General features: G+C 55.1%; 1 protein-coding gene and 1 long non-coding RNA gene across 4 annotated transcripts in view; one reads left to right on the top strand and one right to left on the bottom strand.

The window, feature by feature from the left end:
- The window catches only part of LOC117979515 (uncharacterized), a 53,402-nt gene that overhangs the window by 14,709 nt on the left and 13,158 nt on the right, over window positions 1-25,535 (bottom strand). The gene's annotated exons all lie outside the window — the stretch shown is intronic.
- On the top strand, window positions 1,428-25,361 carry LOC117979514 (protein FAM240C-like). Its single transcript, XM_034955599.4, has 3 exons — window positions 1,428-5,236; window positions 16,368-16,516; window positions 25,043-25,361. The coding sequence occupies exons 1-3, from the start codon at window positions 5,126-5,128 to the stop codon at window positions 25,167-25,169; spliced, it is 387 nt and encodes a 128-aa protein (XP_034811490.1). The 5' UTR covers window positions 1,428-5,125; the 3' UTR covers window positions 25,170-25,361.

Raw genomic sequence — 25,535 nt, 5'->3', positions numbered from 1 at the left:
ACAAGATAAAAATTCCAAAGTCAGGGATATTGTGATTTACAACAGTGATTTGTGTAATCATTTGAGAGCATGCCTAACAGTCTCAGTTAACCCTTCCAGGCCCCCAGAGAAGCTCCCTCCTATACCTCAGCGCTGCTTCCCGGCTGTGGGAGGCTTCCTGGCAATGTCCCCAGGGATCGCTCTCACCAGCCACATGCAGATTCTGCAGGCTGGAAGCACAGCCCCATGCCAAAGGGGATGTCAGGAACACACGCGTGAACACACACTTGATCGGTGAGAAGAAGACCTGAAGGGCTGGGGGGAGCCGTTGTATTTAAAATGCAGGATGCCGCCTGGCTGGGTCATAGGTGAGGGAGGGCGCACCTGACGCCATGTGCTTCTTGGCTGCTGCTCGTGTGGCTTGTGTGCATGAGTGTGAGCGCGAGTGTGCATGTGTGTCTGAGAGTGTCAGTGAGAGTGTATGTGCATGTGTGGGACAGCCTGTGAATGCCTGTGAGTGTGTGCATGTGTGAAGCTCTCTGCATGCAACTGTATGTATGCAAATGTGTGTGCATATGTGTGTACTTGTAAGTATGCATGCATTGTGTGTATGCATGTGTGGGTGTGTTTCAGCATGTGTGTCAGTGTGTGTATGGGTGAATATGGGTGTGTGTGCATGTGTGTGTGAACATGTGTGTGTATGCGTGTGAGTGTGAATGCATGTGTGATGTGCATTGTGAGTGTGAACATTGTGCGTGTGTGAACATTGTGCGTGAGTGTGAATGTGTATATGCGTGTGAGTGTGCATGCATGTGTGTGAGTGTGCATGTGTGTGAGTGTGCATGAGTATGTTTGTGTTTCTCTGTGTGGAAAGGGTAGGGTGTCAATGTGTTCCCCGCAAATCCGTCCACAGCAGTGCTTTGCTCACAGGTGTTTAACTACACTTGTGCCCCCCGTCCCCACCTAGATTTTCATCTTAGGAGGCCAGGGCAGGGCCTTTTCTGTGTTAAACTCTCCCAGAGGCTGGGCTCAAAGAGCAAGGGCCTGGGTTAAACAGCGCTGTGCACAGCTGGGGACCTGCCCTGGCCTCTGGGCTCTGGGAAGAGTGGGGTTTTCAGGGTGGAGGCTCCAGCAGCGGTGTCCTGATCCTGCCCACTGTGCAGGAAGTGGCTCACAGCAATGCTGTGGGTGTCCTCAGGACCTGCCTGTGGGCCATGAGGCTGGGTCCAGGCCGGGGTTTGTGTAGACGGTGTGCCTCAGGGTAGGGGCTGGGCTATGCGGCCTCCATGTGTGGGTCCTCAGGGCTGCCCAGGAGGTGCTCATTGTTGGTGTCCTCCAAGCTGAGCCTTGGGAGGGGCGGCAGCTCAGGGAGAAAAATTGTTCTGAGATGACTAATTACAGAAAACTGGCTGGCACAACATCCAGTTCCTGAAGACCCTGTAGGAAAGCAAAATATTTCACTCCAAACTATTTTTTTGACCTATGTTGATACGGCCCTGCAAAGCCATCTTTTGTGGGGGAAATTTGCATCTGTAGAGAATCTCCATTAATGCAGCCAGGCCTTCCTTTCTAGGCCTTTCCCGGATCTAAGGGAGATTAAATGAGAGTCTGACACTTTCAAAGTCTGAAAAGAGACATTCACCTTCTATTCTCTCTGAAGACTGCGACCTGGGAGGCTTCATCTGCATAACAAGAACTGTGGTCTCCACAACCCCCTTATCTTAACCCAAGCCTTTCTTTCTAGTGACTTCAAGTCTTTAAAAAATGTTTAGCTCCGCCGGGCGCGGTGGCTCACGCCTGTAATCCCAGCACTTTGGGAGGCCGAGGCGGGCAGATCACGAGGTCAGGAGATCGAGACCATCCTGGCTAACACGGTGAAACCCCGTCTCTACTAAAAAATACAAAAAATTAGCCGGGCGTGGTAGCGGGCGCCTGTAGTCCCAGCTACTCGGGAGGCTGAGGCAGGAGAATGGTGTGAACCCGGGAGGCGGAGCTTGCAGTGAGCCGAGATCGCACCACTGCACTCCAGCCTGGGCAACAGAGTGAGACTCCATCTCAAAAAAAAAAAAAAAATGTTTAGCTCTTTCACCCAATTGTCAATCAGAAAATCTTTGAATCCACCTGTGACCTGTAAGAACCCCAAGTTGGAGATGTCCCACCTCTTTAGGCAGAACCAATTTACACCTTCCACGTATTGATCTATGTCTTTGCCTGTAACGTCTGTCTCCCTAAAATGTATAAAACCGAGCGGTGACCCAACTCCCTGGGCACACTTTCTCAGGACCTCTTGAGACTGTTCCCAGGGCCATGGTCACTCATATTGGCTCAGAAGACACCTCTTTAAATATTTTACAGAGTTTGGGGGGTTTTTTGGTCAACAATAGTATCAATTTGTGAACAGAAAATAAATTTGGGGGCCGGAAGATCACTAAGCTAAAGGGAAAAGTCAAGTTGGGAATTGCTCAGAGCAAACCTGCCTCCCACTCTAGACAATGTCATCTTTCTGCTCACTGAGACAAAAGCATATCTGATTGCTTCCTTTGCAAAGGCTCATCAGAAACTCAAAAGAATACAACCATTTGTCTCTTACGTTCCTGTGACCTGGAAGCCCCCTCCCTGCTTCGAGTTGTCCCCACCTTTCTGGATGGATCCAATGTACATCTTACATATATGAATTGATGTCTCCTGTCTCCCTAAAATGTACAAAACCAAGCTGTGCCCCGACCACCTTGTGCACACGTTGTCAGGACCTCCTGATGCTGGGTCACAGGCACGTGTCCTCAATCTCGGCAAAATCAACTTTCTAAATGGACTGAGACCTGTCTCAGACATTCGAGGTTCACAAATTGCAAGATACTATTTCCTAGAAGATGTTTAGTGAAATAAATATTGACCATTCCTGATATTTTTACTTTATCATTGTGAATCTACTTATTCTGAAATATAGTAAAACATTTTACTACATTTTCCAATCAATAAATTATCTGGTGCACATTGCCTTAGGACATCATATGAGGCTGAATGTGTTAGAAAAATCATAACTGAAAAATTTAAGAAATGAGGCCAGGTGCAGTGGCTCACACCTGTGTAATCCCAGCACTTTGGGAGGCCAAGGTGGGTGGATCATCTGAGGTCAGGAGTTTGAGATGAGCATGGTGAAACCCTGTCTCTACTAAAATTACAAAATAAAAATTAGTTGGGTGTGGTGGTGCATGCCTGTAATCTCAGCTACTCAGGAGGCTGGGGCAGGAGAATTGCTTGAACCCAGGAGGCAGAGGTTGCAGAATCGCACCATTGCACTACAGCCTGGGTGACAGAGTGAGACTCCATCACACACAGTGGAGTGATCTCGGGTCACTACAACCTCCACCTCCCAGCCGCCTGCCTTGGCGTCCCAAAGTGCCGAGACTGCAGCCTCTGCCGGGCCGCCAACCCGTCTGGGAAGTGAGGAGCCCCTCTGCCTGGCCGCTGTGCAATCTTCCAAGTGTGAAGTGACAGCCTTTCTGCAGGTGTACCCAACAGCTCCAAAGAGACAGTGACCATCGAGAACGGGCCATGATGACGATGGCAGTTTTGTCAAAAACAAAAGGGGGAAATGTGGGGAAAAGAAAGAGAGATCAGATTGTTGCTGTGCCTGTGTAGAAAGAAGTAGACATAGGAGACTCCATTTTGTTCTGTACTAAGAAAAATTCTTCTGCCTTGGGATGCTGTTGATCTATGACCTTATCCCCAACCTGGTGCTCTCTGAAACATGTGCTGTGTCCACTCAGAGTTAAATGGATTAAGGGCGGTGCAAGATGTGCTTTGTTAAACAGATGCTTGAAGGCAGCATGCTCGTTAAGAGTCATCACCACTCCCTAATCTCAAGTACCCAGGGACACAAACACTGCGAAAGGCCGCAGGGTCCTCTGCCTAGGAAAACCAGAGACCTCTGTTCACTTGTTTGTCTGCTGACCTTCTCTCCACTATTATCCTATGACCCTGCCACATCCCCCTCTGCGAGAAACACCCAAGAATTATCAATAAATACTAAAAAATAAAAAATAAAAAAATGAGCCATGCACCCTGGTACTGCACCCCCCATCTGGGTGCCTCTGGGGAGGGTCCTCGTGGCACCCTGGTACTGCACCACCCACCTGGGTGTGTCTGGGGAGGGTCCTTGTGGCACCCTGGTACTGCACCACCCACCTGGGTGTGTCTGGGGAGGGTCCTCGTGGCACCCTCATACTGCACCCCCCACCTTGGTGTGTCTGGGGAGGGTCCTCCTGTTTCTTGTTAATGCACATCATACCCTTCATCCCAGGTAAGAAAAGGAAGATGGGGATGCTGAGAGGAGCCCTCTTCTTTTGTTTTACTATGTTTTCAACTCAAATATTCAAGGCCACTGAGACACAGGATCCATTTCCACGCCTAATCTTCCTTCACCAGTCTCTTGTTAAAGCATCTAAGAAGAGCAGGCCTCCCTTCATGCCATGGAGATCGGGAAATGACGGGCTCACAGGCAATTTGGGTGCACAGAAGAATCTGTCAGCCTCAAACACATCTCCTGGGGTCTTTTTTAAATTATGTTTGGCAGGCTTGATTTTGCCCCGCCTTCCTGTGCAGCTTTACTGCAAGGCTATTAACATTTAAATGAAGCACCCAGGTGAGGGTGTTAATTGTTGAGATTCTAGTAGCTGATCTCCTGTCTGGGATTCTTTGAACTTGTTAATCATTGAAATGAGTCCATTTGGGGCTACTGAGAGGTCGCAGGCCTGACACCAACTCTCTGCTCTGACACAGGTTTGGGATGTGATGGAGAACGAGCTGCACAAGTCTCTGGGCTCCTGTAAAAGGATTGGTTGCAGAAATGTCCTCAGAGTTGTTGGGAGGATTCAATAGAAGATGCATGCAAAGCACCTGGCTGAATGCCCAGAGCCCTGCAGACACTCAGGAATGAGTAACCATGCAGATTTTCTACACCTTTAGACCAGATATTCTAAGAAACTTCCTGCTATAGATTAACTAGATCCTGATTGTGTTTTTCATTTCCAGGCTTAGAAGAAATAAAGGAAATATCCCAGGAGCAAAAACAAAACACACACATGCTCCTCTCAAGAGTCACTGGCATCCCAGCTGAAAAGTCAGCTCTACACCTGTGGGACCTATGGGCCTGTTTCTGAGCTCTGTTCTGTCTCTTTGGTCCGAGTGTCTATCTGAGGCCAATACCACAGTACCAAATGCGGTTGCTTTAGAGGAAGTCTTGAAATCAGATGAGGTAAGCCTTCCAGTTTTGTTCAGCCTGTTGGCTATTTTCTATGAATTTAAGAAGCAGCTGAAAATTGATGTTAATTACAAAACAAAAAACCTACTGAGATTTTATTGGGATTGCTTTCAACAGATTAATTTAAGGAGAGAGACACCATCCAAATATCCAGTCATCTGGTCCATGAACATGGTTTTCCTCTCTGTTTATTTAGGTCTTTTAAAACTTATCTTAGCAATATTTTCTAGTTTTCATTTTACAAGTCTTAAAAATATTTATCAAATATTTCTCAAAATGTTCCATATTTTGATGACTTTATAAATGATATTTAAATGTAAATTCCCAATTGTTCATTGCAAGTTTATAGAAACAGTTGTTCTGCGTATCCTCAGCCTTGGTAACTTCCCTCTTAGTTCTAGGCATTTTTTTGTGTCAATGAAGAGTCAAATTCTGTAAAGTATTTGGAGAGATTTATTCTGAGCCAAAAGAGAGTGGCCAATGTCCTGTGACGCAGCCTCAGGAGATGCCAAGAACATGTGCCTCAGGTGGTCGGGGGCAGCTCGGTTTTCTACCTTTTAGGGAGACATGAGGCATCAATCAAACACATGTAAGATGTACGTTGGTTTCATCTCGAAGGGTGGGACAACTCTAAGTAGGGGACTTCCAGGTCATTTAAGATTTAAAGATTTTCTGATTGGCAATTGGTTATTATCAATAGAAGGGAGTGTCTGGGTTATGATAGGGGATTGTAGAGACCAAGGTTTTATCATGCAAATGAAGCCTCCAGGTATAGACTGTAAATGTTTCTTCTCAGACTTAAGAGATCTGTGTTGATATTAATGCTAGTCAGCTTTTCCTGAATTCCAAATGGGAGAGGGAATAACGAGGCTCGTCGACCCCATTCCCATCATGGGCTGAGCTGTTTTTTCAGGTTAACTGTGGAATGCCCTCGGCCAAGGGGAGGGGTCTGTTTAGATTGTTGGGGGGCTTAGAATTTATTTTTGGTTTACATGTTATGCAGAATTTTCTACAGATGATGATGCCCTCTGTGAGTAATGATAATCTCACTCTTTTCTTTCCAAACGTGATGTGTTTTTTGCTTGTCTGAGTAAGCCGACTAGGATTCCTGGCACCATCGTGAATGGCTCTGGTGAGCACAGGCAGCCCTCTGCTGCTTCCGATCTTAGGTGGGAAACTGTCATATTTCACCACTAATAAAATTTTAAAAGACAATTCTGGCAAAGATCAGAAATGGCAAAGACAGTGGAGGGTGACAGAGGGGTTTGCCTGCAACAGTTCATGTTTTTTATTTTGTTAAAAGACAGTTACAATTATTACAGAATATTATCGGGTAGAAAACAAATGGTATTTGTCTTACATTATTCTTTCTACTTTGCTTTTTGTTTTTAAAAAATATACCAGAGAAATGAAAATAAAGTCAGCCTCTATAAAATTATGAAGAAGAAAGGCAGTATCATAATGATTATGCAGGAACCAAGGACTGGCCTGGAAGATGGGCCCCCAAGCTCACAGGGACACCAGCAGGCACTGCTTCTAGACATGGAGCCTCAGTTCCAGAATGTCCCGTGACATGACCAGGAGTAGGGAACCAGCCCTCCCGACCTCCATGTCTTATTTGCCAGGCAGGGGTAACTGCAGGCTGGCCCTGACCAGGATGACCACTGGCTCCCACTGTGCATGCATTTCGTGCGTGGCCTGCACTGGACATCGGCTCACCCACGTGCTGGGGTGTCCAGGGTCCAGGGGAAGCTCCAGGACACATTTGAGGATCAGGAGAGCAACCTGCATAGTGCAGGACTCTTGTCAGGGAGACCACGACCCGGGAGCCTTTCCTAGAAGACACAGAGTCCCCACAAATACCTGTGACAAGGGTCTCATCACAGCACTGTCTGAGAGTGCTTGGAGAGAGGGAACCTGCCTGCAGCTGTTCCCAGAGCAGTGGGGCGGGGGACACTCCCCTACTGAAGAAGGCATTTCCTTTTGGCGCCTCCAGTTCCTCCTGCCAGGACGTCAGCACCCAGGCTCTGATGTGGGCTGCTGGAGGCCACTGGCCGCAGCACTGCAGTGTGGACTCGGGGCCACGGCACTGCAATGCTGCCCTGGATTGAATGGGGCGGGGGCTATAGATGTATAATACGAGTTGGATTTTAGAGACTTGGTATGTGGCATAGAGTCTCAAATGTCCAAAGATGTGTCGCATTGATTTCAGGGTGAGTGGATAGTTGTTCTGATATACTGAGTTCAGTAAAATACATCGGCAGCAGGAATTTTACCGGTTACTGTTTCGTTTTTGTAAATATGGCTACCACAAAATGTAAGGGCACGCAGGTTCACGCCCTCACCCAGCACTGGCCTCCCCTTCCCAGACAATCAGCCGCATCTTCGCCCGCCAGCATGGCCCCTTGTTCTCAGGGCTCCTGCCCTCATGCTCCTGTGTCCTCCAGTCCCCCTGCCCTCTAGGAAGCCTCGTGGCCGATGGGGCTTTGCTCAACCTGGTCTCGCGCTCACCTCCACCTTTGGCTCTAAGGCTTGTCATCCCTAAATGAGTGCCACCGTCACGGAAGCTTCAGGTCCACAGAGCTGGATGCCCCGGCCAGGCCTGCCAGCCTCATTCCTCGTCCAGAGCACAGTAGCTCCTGCAGGTTCCCCTCCTATTTGACCAAAATAACCCTCCCGATCCCCTAAATTTAAAACTTCAGTGTGGACCCTGCCTGGGGTTCCGGGACCCCAGCCCCTCTGCTTCGCTCTCCACAGCGTTTATCACTCGATCCGTACCAGGCTCCTTACCCGTTTCTCCTATTTCTCTCTCCCTTTAGGAGGGCAAGACTATTGTTCACTGCTATTTCCCCACAGCTAGAACGGTGCTTAGAGATACGCAGGTGTGCACACCCAGGTGCACACACACAGGAATGCACACAGATACACATATACTCACAAATACACACACATCTTGTATGTGTGAAAATAAGTAAATCAAACATCTTCATATTGTTTGAGTACTTTAATATTTTAGCTCTTTAAAAGATTCCACGTTTACATGGTAGTGTTTCCTGTTCAGCATTTTTCCCTTGATCACTCTGTCCTATTCGAAAATATTCTAAAACAATTTCTGAAGCCAAACCATCGAACTCTTCAAGACTAGGTCTCTAAGCAAATATGCCAAACAGACCCGATTCAAAGTCAGGCAAACCACAAGGCTGTCAGCCCAGCATGTTCCGTTGAAAGGCGAGTCTGAAGCAACGTCTCAGACCCCTGAGGTGGGCTCCATCCCAGCAGCTCCCCTGGGTCTGTGCAGGGCCCCCTACGCCTCCGAGTCGGAGCCAGCTCTCAACTGGCCAAAAAGAAGATGTGATGACTGTGAGAGCCTCTCCAGGTCCTTCGGGTCGGACCTGTCACCTAATGGGGTGAATTACGGCTGAATAGGTGAGGACTGTTTAACTGCCTTCAGGCATCTTTCAGATTGTGTGGTTAGCTAAGCCAGCTGCTGCAAGAAATGGAAACAAACTCATTCCGGGGTTGCCTCTGGAAGACACAGGTGCCCACGGCCCTCCAGTCCCCCTGAATCCTCATCTTAAAATAAAATAGGTTGGCCCTTTTTCATTACTAAACTTATTCAAATAAAGGTGTCCAGCTTGCACGGAATTACCCTCCATTTTCCATTTTTATGCACTAAATGCATATGCATATTTCTAGACTATTAGTTTCTTCATTTTTTCTTTACAAAAGAGGACTCTTTCTGCTTTTATTAATTTTGACTATCTTCTCTAATATACTGTAAGATTTAATGCATGTTATTTTCTAATTGCTGTATTTAATCCTGGATTAAAGTAACCTCAAAAAATAATCATCAAGAAGAGATGGAAAGAAAAGAGGGGAATGAGAAAAAAAATGAACTTTACCTTTCAACAAATTTATAAAAAGATGTGTTTTTTATTCTTTACAAAAACTAAATTATTGTTCATAGGCTGAAGGCTGTTGAATTATGAGAAAGCGTCATTTGAAGAGATGGATGCCTCTGACCCCGCCAGGCTCTGCAGACCTGGAGGCGGCTCCAGATCTGGGGTGTGCGGCAGCATTGTGTGTCCAACAGGTGATTAACTCTGCTGGTGATATGTGTTTTTAGATATGTGTGTCTTTTCTATGAGAGTAAATCATAAAGCCCACAGGATGTGCGAGCAGCCATTCTCGCTGGCCAGGCGGTGTTAGCGCTTGCAACGCACATAGATTATATCCAGGAGGATGCAGTCAATACTTTCTGGGTCCTTTTTAGGTTTTGGGGGCTTTGCAACACGCTTTACACTGCCCCTCATAAACCCGTCCTAACTGTGCGTTCCAGAAAATGTGCAGTTTCTTAAGTTTAGGAAATTTTTTTACCGCTTTTATTTTGAATGCTTGGATTCTTAACTTCTGGTCCCAGTGCAGGTTCATAAACAGACATGGGGACAGATGTCTGCCTGGCCAGAGCTTAGTTCTGAGGGACACGCTTCGGCCATCCGGAGAGAGGGCCTGCTCCCCAGGCTGAGGAGACAACGGCCACACCGGGGAGCACCATTCCCAGTCAGGGCCTAAAGGGTGGAGCCTGGGAAGAGGGGGCTTGCTCCTCCGCCTGCTCCTGGCAGCACACCCCAGGTCCCCCCGTTACCAAGGGAATGGTGCTAAGCAGGGCAGGTCCCAGGGCGCCATGGAGAGAAGCATGTCAGCCGCAAAGCCCTTGGGCGACCAGGCCCAGAGCCGCCCACTTGGGACAAGCCGCCAGGAGCAAGGGCACAGCTTTCTTCTGGGTCTCGCAGGCCCCTGGCTCTGCACAAATGGTGGGAGGGACCGATCCTACCCTGGAACCGTAGAACCTCGTCCAGCTCTGAGTCAGGAGCCATGGGGGCCATGGCCTCCCGGGCCTGCTGACCTGAGTAAGGGTCCCAGCACCGCTTCCAAGGCCGGGACAAACACCTGCTCCTAGTGGGTCCCGCGTTGTTCCCGCTTGTTTTCTAAGAGATGCGGTCAGCCCTTCGGAAGCCCTCCGACCCCGCCCAACCCCCACACTTCTCCGGCCGCTGCTCCTCTTCCCCCATTCAAGCCAGTCTGGCCTCCGGCTCTGTTCAGAGCAAGCCCAGCCTCCTTGTCATGGACTGGAAGGACCCCTGGCTCCAGGCTCCCGTCCTGCTCACACCCAGGAGTGTGGGCCATGCACTCCCGGAACCTAACTGTGGGTCAATGCTGGCCCTGGCTCCAGGCTCCCGTCCTGCTCACACCCAGGAGTGTGGGCTGTGCACTCCCGGAACCTAACTGGGGCTGGAGCTCGTCCTTGTCTCCTCTGACATCAGCTGGACGCACCATTTCTCTCCAAACCACAAACTCCCCTGAGCTGCCCTTTCTCTGGGAATGCATAGCTGTCGGGATCCCCACGGGCTATCACCTGCCAGGTTGAGGTCTGGCAGGAGTCTTCCTACCTCATGACAAAGCTTCAACCCTCTCCAGCCAGGAGACACTTAACTCTGCTCATTGCCCCTTTGAAGCTTGTGATGTGAACAGACCCACATCCAGTACCATCTCTGCATCAAAAAGCTTTGGTTACGAGTGAGGGAAATCAGCCAAAACGCACTTATGCAAAAAAGGGACAAAATGAACTCTCATTAACTGGACAGTTCAAAAAGGGGAGGCTTCAGGCATGGCTCGATCCAGAGGTCAAACTCCTGCTGGTTGCTCTTGGTCTCCATCTTACTCTCAGTTGGTGTTCAGGGTCATGCATGTTGCCTCCACATTTTGGCAAACATGTACTCTGGGCCCTGGGGGCTGAAGTCATCCACAGCTCTAGTGACTGCACACCTCAGTGACCTCTGCTTCCTCTGAGGTGAGCCTGGCAGGAGCACGTCCACAGGCAGTCACCAGGAATGAAGCCATTCAGGACTGTCACAGAGCCACATCAAGTGTCCAAGCCAAAAAGTCAAAGTGTAAAAAGGAAGAGGGAGCCCCCTCCACCCCTGCCTGAGGTGTTTAAACATGGCGAGCATGGATAACTAAATGCCATTCAATCAAACCTTACTTTCTATTCCTTCTCTGTCATCGAGGGGCGCAGCTCTGAGGGTAGAACATTTAGCATCTCATTAACAATGGCCGTGTGCTGCTGAAAATCCGAGTGGGAAGCCAAAGTTTGCAGAGAAGCTTCGTGTGTGCTCCAGCCCATCGAGTGCTTGTTTACGGAGCAGGTGACAGGATTGAGGCTTCACCCGCTGCCTCCACATGTACAGCCATCGTGCAGGGCTCCTGCCTCGTTCAAAGGCATTACGTTATCTCTCAAGGGAAAGTCATACTTTTAAAATACAAAATTCTCTTTTATGCAGCAAAATTGCTGTCATACATATTTCAATGGAAAATTAAGCGTTGTAATAAAATATAACAAGGATGATAAAGGCATGTAGTATTTTATGCCATCGAATGCCATTATACCATCCCATACAATAAATTGGTACTGCTCTAAGTAACCTTCAAAACAATTTAGTGCCTCCGCACACACGTCAGAAGGAAGGGGCCTGGAAGGACAAGTTTTGAAGTGTAGGCCGGTGTTGTGATTGCTGGTTGGTTTGGCCTCTCGGCTCCAGAGCAGGTGGGGAATCCCCGGGGCGCTCGCGCACAGGACCTGGGGAGGCCACCACGGGCTTTACAAAAACGCAGTCCTGCTGGAGACGCCTCTCCTGGGGCTATTCCTTTCCGTTTTTAGGTGGCTTCCTCCCATCGGTGCTGCACGCAGCGGTTTTTCTGAAGCAGCTGCTGGTTCTCACCGGCGTCTTCCACCCCCGCTGCCTGAGCGCCGTCTTTCCACCTTGTGCATTCTGTGCGCTGCGGCACGTCCCGGCGCGTCCTGAGGCCTAAGCCCAGTTCGCAGGGAGCCACGGATCAAGGTGTCCTGAGCACACGCCAGGACTCGGGAAATCACGAACAGCTCCCAATCCACTGATGACACCCACAGAACTCCAGTTTAAAAAAAAAAAACTGTGAAGGATAATATAAAAAATAAGTGTACCGTCTGCTTTATGATAGTAAACGAAAATTTCCCAAAAGCTTTCACCTGAAACTATCAATGACTTGGAAACCTCATAAAGAAGCAAGTGACCCGGGAGACTGAAGCGAGATCACGGAGGCTGGCCCTGGGCCGGCCCTGCTGCCGGCTCCCTGAGGCCTGGAGGGATGGAGCCTGGGAGAGGAACCCCGTCCAGGACAAAGCCTGGGGGCTTCACTTTGTGCATCTACCTGATGGCACCAGGGCGGCGGCTGGGACAGCGTTTCTGGGTGCGGCTGGGAGGGTGTTTCCGGACGCGGTGACCCCCGTGTGCTGGGCGTCATCCAATCCTCTGACGGCCTGAAGGGGCCGCGGTGGAGGAAGGAGGAATGGCTCCTGCTCGCCTGCCTTCCTTCCTGCTTGCTCCAGGACGCCTCATCTCACCGTCTCTGGACCAAGGTCTGGAATTTACACCAACCTCCCTCAGAGTCGGGTTGACTGACACCGCAGGCTTTCCTGGGTCCCAGATGGCAGATCCCAAGACCTCTCAGCGCCTGTCACCGCGAGAGCCAGCTCCTCACAATAAATACGTAAACCCATGTATGGGTGGGGCAGAGAGACCCTAAGCATTTCCACACCTGCCTTGAGTGTGTCTGCATCGTCGTTTTGTGATATACATTTCGCCTGCAGTAAGTGCAAAGGCCGCCATTCCTGAGACGCAGGCCTGGGCAAAACCCGGGACTCCTAGGTGCCCCGACGCCCCTCCCCAGACAATGCTCCCTCCCACCCACGAGGTTTCCTGGGAGCAGCCGTCGAAAGAAGAAAAAAACAGTCCCGATGGGGGCTGAGGGCAGAGGAGGCCCAGCTGGCCGTCCTCCAGATTCCCATGCTGCCAACAGCTGCCCTCCGGACGGACAGCTCTGCCAGGGACGGTGCCCAGACAGAGGGCAGCGCGTCTTTCTGGGACTGAACCGACGCCAAGCGTGCGTGTCACTGAGCCCATGTAACAGACAGCGGCAGGCGAGATACAGGCGTGCACCCCGGAGAGGACAGGCTGAGGACCCTCAACAGAGACAGGAAAACCTGCCCGTCACTGAGAAATGGTTGGAAAAGTAAGCTCTTTGTGATGTGACACGCGCTGTCCTTGCTTGAGAGATTGGCGCTGCATTTGGGGGCCCCCAAAAGGTGAACAGAGTATGTGACGTATCTGGCACAAGACGTGAGCCCACTCGCATTTCGCTGGGGGAATTGAACTTTGTAATTTTGTTTTCCCACTGGGATTCCTGCCGTCAACACCTTTGCGGGGGGAGAGTGTCTCCATCACCTGCCTCACAACACGCACCCCTTTGTGTGTCTGTTGTTGTCATTGTTGTTTTGTTTTGTTGCTGTTGTTGTTGTTTATGAGATGGAGTCTCGCTCTGTCCCCCAGGCTGGAGTGCAGTGGCATGATCGCGGCTCACTGCAACCTCCGCCTCCCGGGTTCACGCCATTCTCCTGCCTTAGCCTTCCGAGTAGCTGGGACTACAGGCGCCCACCACGACGCCCGGCTAATTTTTTGTATTTTTAGTGAAGACGGGGTTTCACCGTGTTAGTCAGGCTGGTCTGGATCTCCTGACCTCGTGATCTGCCCGCCTCGGCCTCCCACAGTGCTGGGATTCCAGGCCTGAGTCACCACGCCCGGCCGCGTGTCTGTTTCTTCTGTCTGCTGGTTTGCTGGTTCTCCCTTTTGCTGCTGGTTTGTTTTTGTCCCATGAGGGTTTAAAGGGCTGCCTTTGGGGGCTAAGTGTCCTAAGAGCAAAAGCTCTAACGCCCACGCTGCTCTCTGAAGCCCCTGCCAAGAACAGCCAGGTCTCAGCTGTCAGATGTTTTCCAGCTGTTACTCGGTTTGAATCTGACACCAGCCCCGGCTTCACTCCGGGAGGCATCTGCCCAGACACCAGAGGAGGTGCGAAGTTCCGGGGAAGCAGCTGGGCCCGGCCCTGACTGGTGGGTTCCGTGCATCCCACCCTCCTCATTGGATGAGTTTTCACTCACTGAATTCGCGCCAGCATCCTCAGCACAGGCAGGCGTGGCTGAGTTCAGTCCCTTCATGATCAACTTTGCATGTCTAAGTTTCTGGAACAAAGGGCGTGGCATCGATGGGCGATTTCTGTGGCCCTCCAGGGGCAGCTCCCCAGCAAAGCGCCCAGCACCCACATCACAACAGGCTGCGCAGGCCACAGCGCCCGCGCCTCTGCAGCTGGAAGCCCCCAGCCAGGGGTCACATCAAGCTCCTCGAAGGAGTCCCCAGCACCTGTTCATTGCAACCTGAGCCGAGCTCCAGAAGGCACCCTCACCCTCTCCACCTGAAGCAGGTGACGTGTTTGCAGGAAACGAGCCCGCGGGTCTCAGCTGCCTGGTTTTCCTCTCGGGCCACGCTCCTGCCACCCTGTGTTCTTCCCCAGCAAGAGAGAAGAGCGGGGGGCGGGGAAAGAGAAATGCCTCCAAGGCCAAGCAAGGCCAAGCTGAAGAACCAAGTGCCCCGAGGGAGCCAGCCAGGGCTGCAGAAATGGCTCTGCCCACCCCATAGGCCCCGAGGAGCTCGCCGGACAGCGGCTTAGGGGCTCAGGCAGCCCCAGAACAGTGGATGCCTCATTCATTCCGAGACCCACTGCCTTGCACCCCGAAACGTGGCCCTGGCTCCCTTGTGTAAACCCCATCCTCAAGCACACAGCAGGGCCATCTACGGAGACCTGGAGCCAGGCCAGGACAGGCACAGCCCAGAGACCCAGGCTCCACGCGTCCCAGGGAGAGCTGACCCAGAGCCGGGCTCCCACTGCTCGGTGAAATCCGGAGGAGGGCTCCAGAAAAGGCTGCTGCTGTCGACACTTTCCCTTTGTCACGGACATTCTTTTTTTGTTTGTTTGTTTGTTTGTTTGAGATGGAGTCTGTCACCCAGGCTGGAGTACAGTGCTGCAATCTCATCTCACTGCAACCTCCACCTCCCGGGTTCAAGCGATTCTCCTGCCTCAGCCTCCAAAGTAGCTAGGATTACAGGCACCCACCACCAATCCCGGCTAATTTTTGTATTTTTAGTAGAGACAGGGTTTCACCATGTTGGCCAGGCTGGTCTCTTAACTCCTGAGCTCAAGTGATCTGCCAGCCTTGACCTCCCAAAGTGCTGGGATTACAGGCATGAGCCACCACGCCCGGCCTTGGACATTCTTGATGGCTGTAGATTGATATTCTAAGACTGCTGGTGTCCCGTAGATGCACGAGTCCAAAATAATTGGAAAGTAAACATTTCAGTCAGCCTCACTTTAGCATATTACATCAAATAGCAGAGCTGAAGTTTTTCAGTGTAACCTGCCACATTTAACCCCACTGCTGGGTTTATATATTTCAAACCAAAAGGTACCCAATAACCAGGTGTCGAGAGAGGCCAACTGAGCTGGGCACGCTGGCTCACACCTGTAGTCCCAGCACTTTGGGAGGCTGAGCCAGGAAGATTGCTTAAGCCCAGGAGCTCAAGACCAGCCTGGGCAACATAATAAGACCCAATCTCTACAAGATATACAAAAATTAGCCGGGCATGGTGGTGCACACCTATAGTCCCAGCTACTCAGGAAGCTGAGGTGGGACAATCACTTGAGTCCAGGAGGTCAAGGCTGCAGTGAGGGGAGATCGCACCACTGCACTGCAGCCTGGGCGATGGGAATGAGACCCTGTCTCAAAAACAAGGGATGGACTCACCTGGCACAGAAGCCACAGCCCCATCCAAGAAACACTCACCTCGCTGGTGGGACTGCGGATCACCCACACTAACACACAGAGAGTTAGAAGTGCATCATTGCTTAGATTTTAAAATGACTAAAAGCCCAAAATGGAATTTGCCCTCCATTTCTACTTCTGCCAACCCAGGAGACTGCTCCAGAAGGTGGAGCCAGTAGAGCGTTTAGGAGCTGGCCGGGAGCCACCTGAGGCCTGAGTCTCAGAGGGCAGCCTCCGCCACCCCCCACACGCCAGGAAGGCGGGGACCACGACGCTCCAGGCTGAGCCAGCTCCTCTGCCATCCGGGTGCTGGAGCACAAACTCATCAACGGGAATGGCATAAGGTGGCTGAGCTCTTCTCCACTTTTTATTTTCCAGAACATGAATAAAAGCCTCACTCTTAAGAATCCTGGAAGAGTAGCATACGATTCAGACGGGATAAAGATGTTTTGGGAGAAAAAAATCGAGCATCACGCAAGACACCTGCAGAACGAGGACATGAGGGTTCGCAGAAGCGCTCTGAACAAGTGAGTCGGGGTGTGCAGTGCATCGGGGACCCCTATGCCTGAGCCGCGCTCGCCACCCAGGGGCACAGCCCCGCCACCAGTGTGCCCTGACACAGCCCTGGCCCTCAGCCCACCATGAAACCCCTCAGCTCCAGGCCTGTGAAAGGAGTCAATCCAGGAGTAAACTGACAGCCATTCACTCACCTTAGTGATCACGCTCGGAACAGTAGGTGGGAAATGACAAGACACCACGTTGCTAACTGTGAGACCAGGAGCCCAGATCAAACATCACTATCCAGGCAACACCACACCCCAATGCCCACGGACAATTCACCCACACCCCAACACCCACACCCACACCCCCTTCACCCACTCCCCAACACCCACACCCCCTTCACCCACACCCCAACACCTACACCCCTTCACCCACATCCCAACACCCACACCCACACCCCCTTCACCCACACCCCCTTCACCCACACCCCAACACCCACACCCCCTTCACCCACACCCCAACACCCACACCCCAACACCCACAACCCCTTCACCCACACCCCAACACCCACACCCCCTTCACCCACACCCCAACACCCACACCCCCTTCACCCACACCCCCTTCACCCACACCCCAACACCCACACCCCCTTCACCCACACCCCTTCACCCACACCCCAACACCCACACCCCAACACCCACACCCCCTTCACCCACACCCCAACACCCACACCCCCTTCACCCACACCCCAACACACACACCCCCTTCACCCACACCCCAACACCCACACCCCCTTCACCCACACCACAACACACACACCCCCTTCACCCACACCCCAACACCCACACCCCCTTCACCCACATCTCAACACCCACATCCCCTTCATCCACACCCCAACACCCACACCCCCTTCACCCACACCCCAACACCCACACCCCCTTCACCCACACCCCAACACCCACACCCCCTTCACCCACACCCCAACACCCACATCCCCTTCATCCACACCCCAACACCCACACCCCCTTCACCCACACCCCTTCACCCACACCCCAACACCCACACCCCCTTCACCCACACCCCAACACACACACCCCTTCACCCACATCCCAACACCCACACCCACACCCCAACACCCACATCCCAACACCCACACCCACACCCCCTTCACCCACACCCCCTTCACCCACACCCCAACACCCACACCCCCTTCACCCACACCCCTTCACCCACACCCCAACACCCACACCTCAACACACACACCCCCTTCACCCACACCCCAACACCCACACCCCCTTCACCCACACCCCAACACCCACACCCCCTTCACCCACACCCCAACACCCACACCCCCTTCACCCACACCCCAACACACACACCCCCTTCACCCACACGCCAACACACACACCCCCTTCACCCACATCCCAACACCCACACCCCCTTCACCCGCACCCCAACACCCACACCCCCTTCACCCGCACCCCAACACCCACACCCCCTTCACCCGCACCCCAACACCCACACCCCCTTCACCCGCACCCCAACACACACACCCCCTTCACTCGCACCCCAACACCCACACCCCCTTCACCCGCACCCCAACACACACACCCCCTTCACCCGCACCCCAACACATACACCCCCTTCACCCACACCCGAACACCCACACCCCCTTCATCCACACCGCAACACCCACACCCCAACACACACACCCCCTTCACCCACACCCCAACACACACACCCCAACACCCACACCCCAACACACACACCCCCTTCACCCACACCCCAACACACACACCCCAACACCCACACCCCAACACCCACACCCCCTTCACCCGCACCCCAACACCCACACCCCCTTCACCCACACCCCAACACCCACACCCCCTTCACCCGCACCCCAACATACACACCCCCTTCACCCACACCCCAACACACACACCCCCTTCACCCACACCCCAACACCCACACCCCCTTCACCCACACCCCAACACCCACACCCCCTTCACCCACATCCCAACACCCACACCCCCTTCACCCGCACCTCAACACCCACACCCCCTTCACCCGCACCCCAACACCCACACCCCCTTCACCCGCACCGCAACACCCACACCCCCTTCACCCGCACCCCAACACCCACACCCCCTTCACCCGCACCCCAACACACACACCCCCTTCACCCGCACCCCAACACACACACCCCCTTCATCCGCACCCCAACACCCACACCCCCTTCATCCACACCCCAACACCCACACCCCAACACACACACCCCCTTCACCCACACCCCAACACACACACCCCAACACCCACACCCCAACACACACACCCCAACACCCACATCCCAACACACACACCCCCTTCACCCACACCCCAACACACACACCCCCTTCACCAACACCCCAACACCCACACCCCCTTCACCCGCACCTCAACACCCATACCCCCTTCACCCGCACCCCAACACCCAAACCCCCTTCACCCACACCCCAACACCCACACCCCCTTCACCCACACCCCAACACCCACACCCCCTTCACCCGCACCCCAACACACACACCCCCTTCACCCACACCCCAACACACACACCCCCTTCACCCACACCCCAACACCCACATCCCAAAACCCACTTCCCTTCACCCAATCCTTTCACCCACATCTCAACACCCACATCCCCTTCACCCACACCCCAACACACACACCCCTTCACCCACACCCCAACACACACACCCCTTCACCCACACTCCAACCCACACACCCCCTTCACCCACATCCCAACACCCACACCCCCTTCACCCGCACCCCAACACCCACACCCCCTTCACCCGCACCCCAACACCCACACCCCCTTCACCCGCACCCCAACACACACACCCCCTTCACTCGCACCCCGACACCCACACCCCCTTCACCCGCACCCCAACACACACACCCCCTTCACCCGCACCCCAACACACACACCCCCTTCACCCGCACCCCAACACCCACACCCCCTTCATCCACACCCCAACACCCACACCCCCTTCATCCACACCCCAACACCCACACCCCAACACACACACCCCCTTCACCCACACCCCAACACACACACCCCAACACCCACACCCCAACACACACACCCCAACACCCACATCCCAACACACACACCCCCTTCACCCACACCCCAACACACACACCCCCTTCACCCACACCCCAACACCCACACCCCCTTCACCCACACCTCAACACCCACACCCCCTTCACCCGCACCCCAACACCCACACCCCCTTCACCCACACCCCAACACCCACACCCCCTTCACCCGCACCCCAACACACACACCCCCTTCACCCACACCCCAACACACACACCCCCTTCACCCACACCCCAACACCCACATCCCAAAACCCACTTCCCTTCACCCAATCCTTTCACCCACATCTCAACACCCACATCCCCTTCATCCACACCCCAACACACACACGCCTTCACCCACACCCCAACACACACACCCCTTCACCCACACCCCAACACACACACCCCTTCACCCACACCCCAACACACACACCCCTTCACCCACACTCCAACCCACACACCCCCTTCACCCACATCCCAACACCCACACCCCCTTCACCCGCACCCCAACACCCACACCCCCTTCACCCGCACCCCAACACCCACACCCCCTTCACCCGCACCACAACACACACACCCCCTTCACCCACACCCCAACACACACACCCCCTTCACCCACACCCCAACACCCACACCCCCTTCATCCACACCCCAACACCCACACCCCAACACACACACCCCCTTCACCCACACCCCAACACACACACCCCAACACACACACCCCAACACCCACACCCCAACACACACACCCCCTTCACCCACACCCCAACACACACACCCCCTTCACCCACACCCCAACACCCACACCCCCTTCACCCGCACCTCAACACCCACACCCCCTTCACCCGCACCCCAACACCCACACCCCCTTCACCCGCACCCCAACACACACACCCCCTTCACCCGCACCCCAACACACACACCCCCTTCACCCACACCCCAACACACACACCCCCTTCACCCACACCCCAACACACACACCCCCTTCACCCACACCCCAACCCACACACCCCCTTCACCCACACCCCAACACACACACCCCTTCACCCACACTCCAACCCACACACCCCCTTCACCCACACCCCAACACCCACACCCCCTTCATCCACACCCCAACACCCACACCCCCTTCATCCACACCCCAACACACACACCCCTTCACCCACACCCCAACCCACACACCCCCTTCACCCACACCCCAACACACACACCCCTTCACCCACACTCCAACCCACACACCCCCTTCACCCACACCCCAACACCCACACCCCCTTCACCCACACCCCAACACACACACCCCTTCACCCACACCCCAACCCACACACCCCCTTCACCCACACCCCAACACACACACCCCTTCACCCGCACCCCAACACACACACCCCCTTCACCCACACCCCAACACACACACCCCTTCACCCACACTCCAACCCACACACCCCCTTCACCCGCACCCCAACACCCACACCCCCTTCACCCACACCCCAACACCCACACCCCCTTCATCCACACCCCAACACCCACACCCCAACACACACACCCCCTTCACCCACACCCCAACACACACACCCCAACACCCACACCCCAACACACACACCCCAACACCCACACCCCAACACACACACCCCCTTCACCCACACCCCAACACACACACCCCCTTCACCCACACCCCAACACCCACACCCCCTTCACCCGCACCTCAACACCCACACCCCCTTCACCCGCACCCCAACACCCACACCCCCTTCACCCGCACCCCAACACACACACCCCCTTCACCCACACCCCAACACACACACCCCCTTCACCCACACCCCAACACACACACCCCTTCACCCACACCCCAACACACACACCCCTTCACCCACACCCCAACCCACACACCCCCTTCACCCACACCCCAACCCACACACCCCCTTCACCCACACCCCAACACACACACCCCTTCACCCACACTCCAACCCACACACCCCCTTCACCCACACCCCAACACCCACATCCCCTTCATCCACACCCCAACACACACACCCCTTCACCCACACCCCAACACACACACCCCTTCACCCACACCCCAACACACACACCCCTTCACCCACACCCCAACCCACACACCCCCTTCACCCACACCCCAACACACACACCCCCTTCACCCACACCCCAACACCCACACCCCCTTCATCCACACCCCAACACCCATACCCCAACACACACACCCCCTTCACCCACACCCCAACACACACACCCCCTTCACCCACACCCCAACACACACACCCCAACACCCACACCCCAACACACACACCCCAACACCCACACCCCAACACACACACCCCTTCACCCGCACCCCAACACCCACACCCCCTTCACCCGCACCTCAACACCCACACCCCCTTCACCCGCACCCCAACACCCACACCCCCTTCACCCGCACCCCAACACACACACCCCCTTCACCCACACCCCAACACACACACCCCCTTCACCCACACCCCAACACACACACCCCTTCACCCACACCCCAACACACACACCCCTTCACCCACACCCCAACCCACACACCCCCTTCACCCACACCCCAACACACACACCCCTTCACCCACACTCCAACCCACACACCCCCTTCACCCACACCCCAACACCCACACCCCCTTCACCCGCACCCCAACACCCACACCCCAACACACACACCCCCTTCACCCACACCCCAACACCCACACCCCCTTCACCCACACCCCAACACCCACACCCACACCCCCTTCACCCGCACCTCAACACCCACACCCCCTTCACCCGCACCTCAACACCCACACCCCCTTCACCCGCACCGCAACACCCACACCCCCTTCACCCGCACCCCAACACACACACCCCCTTCACCCGCACCCCAACACCCACACCCCCTTCACCCGCACCCCAACACACACACCCCCTTCACCCACACCCCAACACCCACACCCCTTCACCCACACCCCAACACCCACACCCCCTTCACCCGCACCCCAACACACACACCCACACCCCCTTCACCCGCACCTCAACACCCACACCCCCTTCACGCGCACCTCAACACCCACACCCCCTTCACCCGCACCTCAACACCCACACCCCCTTCACCCGCACCCCAACACCCACACCCCCTTCACCCGCACCCCAACACACACACCCCCTTCACCCACACCCCAACACCCACACCCCCTTCACCCACACCCCAACACCCACACCCCCTTCACCCACACCCCAACACACACACCCCCTTCACCCACACTCCAACCCACACACCCCCTTCACCCACACCCCCTTCCCCCGCCATCTCCCTGACACTCCGTCCAGGATCACAGGAACTTTTCCAGGAGGAAATGTCTTTCTCTGGCTTGTTTTTCTGAGGTCACTGCCCTTGAGTGACGTATCTGTACTTGTGCCCTTCCCCCTCCTAGCAGACTTGCTCAGGAAGGCAGATACCAAGCCAGCACGCCTTTCTCTCCTAGGGCCAAGGCCAGGGGTCTATGGGTGCTCAGTGGGTGACCCTGAGCCGACCCAGGGTGTAGCCACTGCTCAGGGACAGCTGGGTGGGGAGCAGAGCTCCTCATTTGCCGCAAGACACTGGCCGGCACACAGCAGGAGCTTCCAGAGGCTCCAGGCAGCCCTCGGTGCTCAGGCCCCGAGCAAGAGAGCCGTGGTACCCCTTCAGCAGCCCGAGGCGGTCCCACAGAGCCTGGGGGTGCCCCTCCCCACTCACCAGCTACCCAACTACAGACATGGACCCAGCACAGAGCCCAGCACCACGCAGGCACTCGGCAGACGATGGTGAAGGAGAGGCCCCCCCAACCACCGAGTGCTTGCCCCACAGGCCCTGCCTCATCCCCGCCCTGTGCTTCCCGGACGTGTGCCTGTGTGTGCCTACGTGTGCCTCCACGTGCCTCTGCGTGTGCCTGCATGTGCCATGTGCCCTGGTGTCCTCTGGCCATTGCCTGGGTGCAGGTCCCAGGAGTGGGCTCAGGCCCCGGGACTGTGTGTCCACGCTGCCTCCTCTGGCCCCTGAGGTGGAGGTTGGTGTCCAAGGCAGGCACCAGCGTTCTCTCAGGGGCCTCCAGTTGCACAACCCCTCTCCATCCACCCACACAGCCCGGTTCTACCCAGGCCACGAGGCCAACCACTGCTTTTAAGGAGGTCACTCTTAGGGTTCCCTTTAGAGAGTAGCCTAACTTTCCTCCCCGCATGAAGCCCAGAGAGCTGAGAGGGTCCCGTGTGCTGGTGTGAGCCCAAGGGCCAGGCCCACCCCAGGAAGCCGCCATGAGAGAGGAGCTGGCCCATGTGGGAGACCGGCCATTCGCAGCCCCTGGCTCGGGACCCCACGGTCCCCTGTAGAAGGACAGGGGCCGCTGCTTCCACCACCATGGGGCTGGCTGTCCTGGCAGCCTCTCTGGGATGGGCGGCCGGCTGTGAGGGCCGAGGACTCCAGGCCCGGAGGCGCCAAGTCTGTGGGACCGCAGCAGCTGCTGACATCCTGCCCAGCTGACCCCCTCATGCATGGAGCTGCCCTGGGCCCCACCAGTCAGCAGCCATGGCCTGGCAAGGGTGAACATAGCTGTTGCTTGGGGACCATCACCGTGGGGCCCAGCCGTCCGGGGTACACTGCCTGCCACTCAGCAGCACCATCGTCATCTGGGTCCTGAGCATCTGGGACAAGTGTCCTCATGGACACAGCTCACCCTTGGCTGGAGCCGGGCACCCACCCCACTCTCCAACTTCTAAAGCCAAAAGCACTTGAGGCTGAAGGAAGCGGCAGCTGCGGGCAGGTGGGGATCTGCCCAGGTCTCGGGGAGCCTGGACCACTCTGACCAGGCCATTCCTGCCGCCAGGTCCGCCCGTGCGTGGGGCTGAGATCACAACATAGCACCGTCCACTGTGGCCAGGCTGGGCAGGTGAGGCGGGCAGGCAAGCGAGAAGGAAGTGGGCACCCACAGGCAGCCAGGCAGGGTGCAGGGAGGCAGGCGGGCCCTAGGCAGCCACAGAGGCCGCCCTGTCCTGCGAGGGCACCTGCCTCTCCGTGAGCAGAGCAGAGACAGAGGCTGCAAGAGCTCAAGCTCAGGCACAGTCTCTCTGGGGCTCAGAAGCTTCCAGAACTGGGGGCCCAGGCTGCTTCCCAGGGAAGGCATTTTTCCTCTCCTGTGAGGAGGGTCCTGAGTGAGACGCGCCCCACCCCCCCCAACCACTGGGCAGCAGCCTGAGCCAAGGCCGGCCACGAGATCCCAGGGCCCTGGGAGACCCAGCAAGGTCACAGCTGCCGGCTGGCCAGGGACGCAGTGACACCCCCACCCCCGGCAGGGAGTGTCATACTCCTGCTCTCACAGGTGCCCAGGTGCTGAGAGACACGGGCTTGGCCGTCACTCAGTCCCGAGAGTTTGACTCACAATGCCGAAATTATCGCCCTGCCCCAGGCTCCGCGTGGGATGGGCTGAGCAGCTGGAGGGGAGGAACAAGATGCTGCAGGGCCCAGGGAGATGCCCAGACAGGGTCCCAGAGGCCACTGAGTCCCTCCACACCAAGGACAAGAAGGCGGCCTGAGGGCCCACGAGCTCCAGACTCTGCATGAGCTTCCGGAGGGTCATGGAGAAGGAACACCACGCGTGGGGTCCAAGCATCCACGCCAGAGTTCACAGGATCTTCATCATGGAAATGGCCCGCACCTCGCTGACCCCGTAATAATCCCACCTCGGGGTCCACGCTGCAGCAGAGTCCCAGGGTTCTCTAGCGCATCTCTGGTGCCCAATAAAACCTAAGTCAATTGGATTGAATGTTTCGTGCTAAATTTCCTTCCTGTCTTTAAGGTTTCTACGTAGTAAACACTTGCCATGATGTTACCGACTTGCAACAAGCCATGTAAAGAAACTGCTGCATCTCAAGGACTCTTCAGCTGCCTGACCACCTCCG

This window comes from Pan paniscus, chromosome 11 (assembly GCF_029289425.2).
Source record: "Pan paniscus chromosome 11, NHGRI_mPanPan1-v2.0_pri, whole genome shotgun sequence".
NCBI classification, from domain to species: domain Eukaryota; kingdom Metazoa; phylum Chordata; class Mammalia; order Primates; family Hominidae; genus Pan; species Pan paniscus.
The sequence above is the reverse complement of the archived record's forward strand: the minus strand, read 5'-3'. Positions and strand labels throughout refer to the sequence as shown.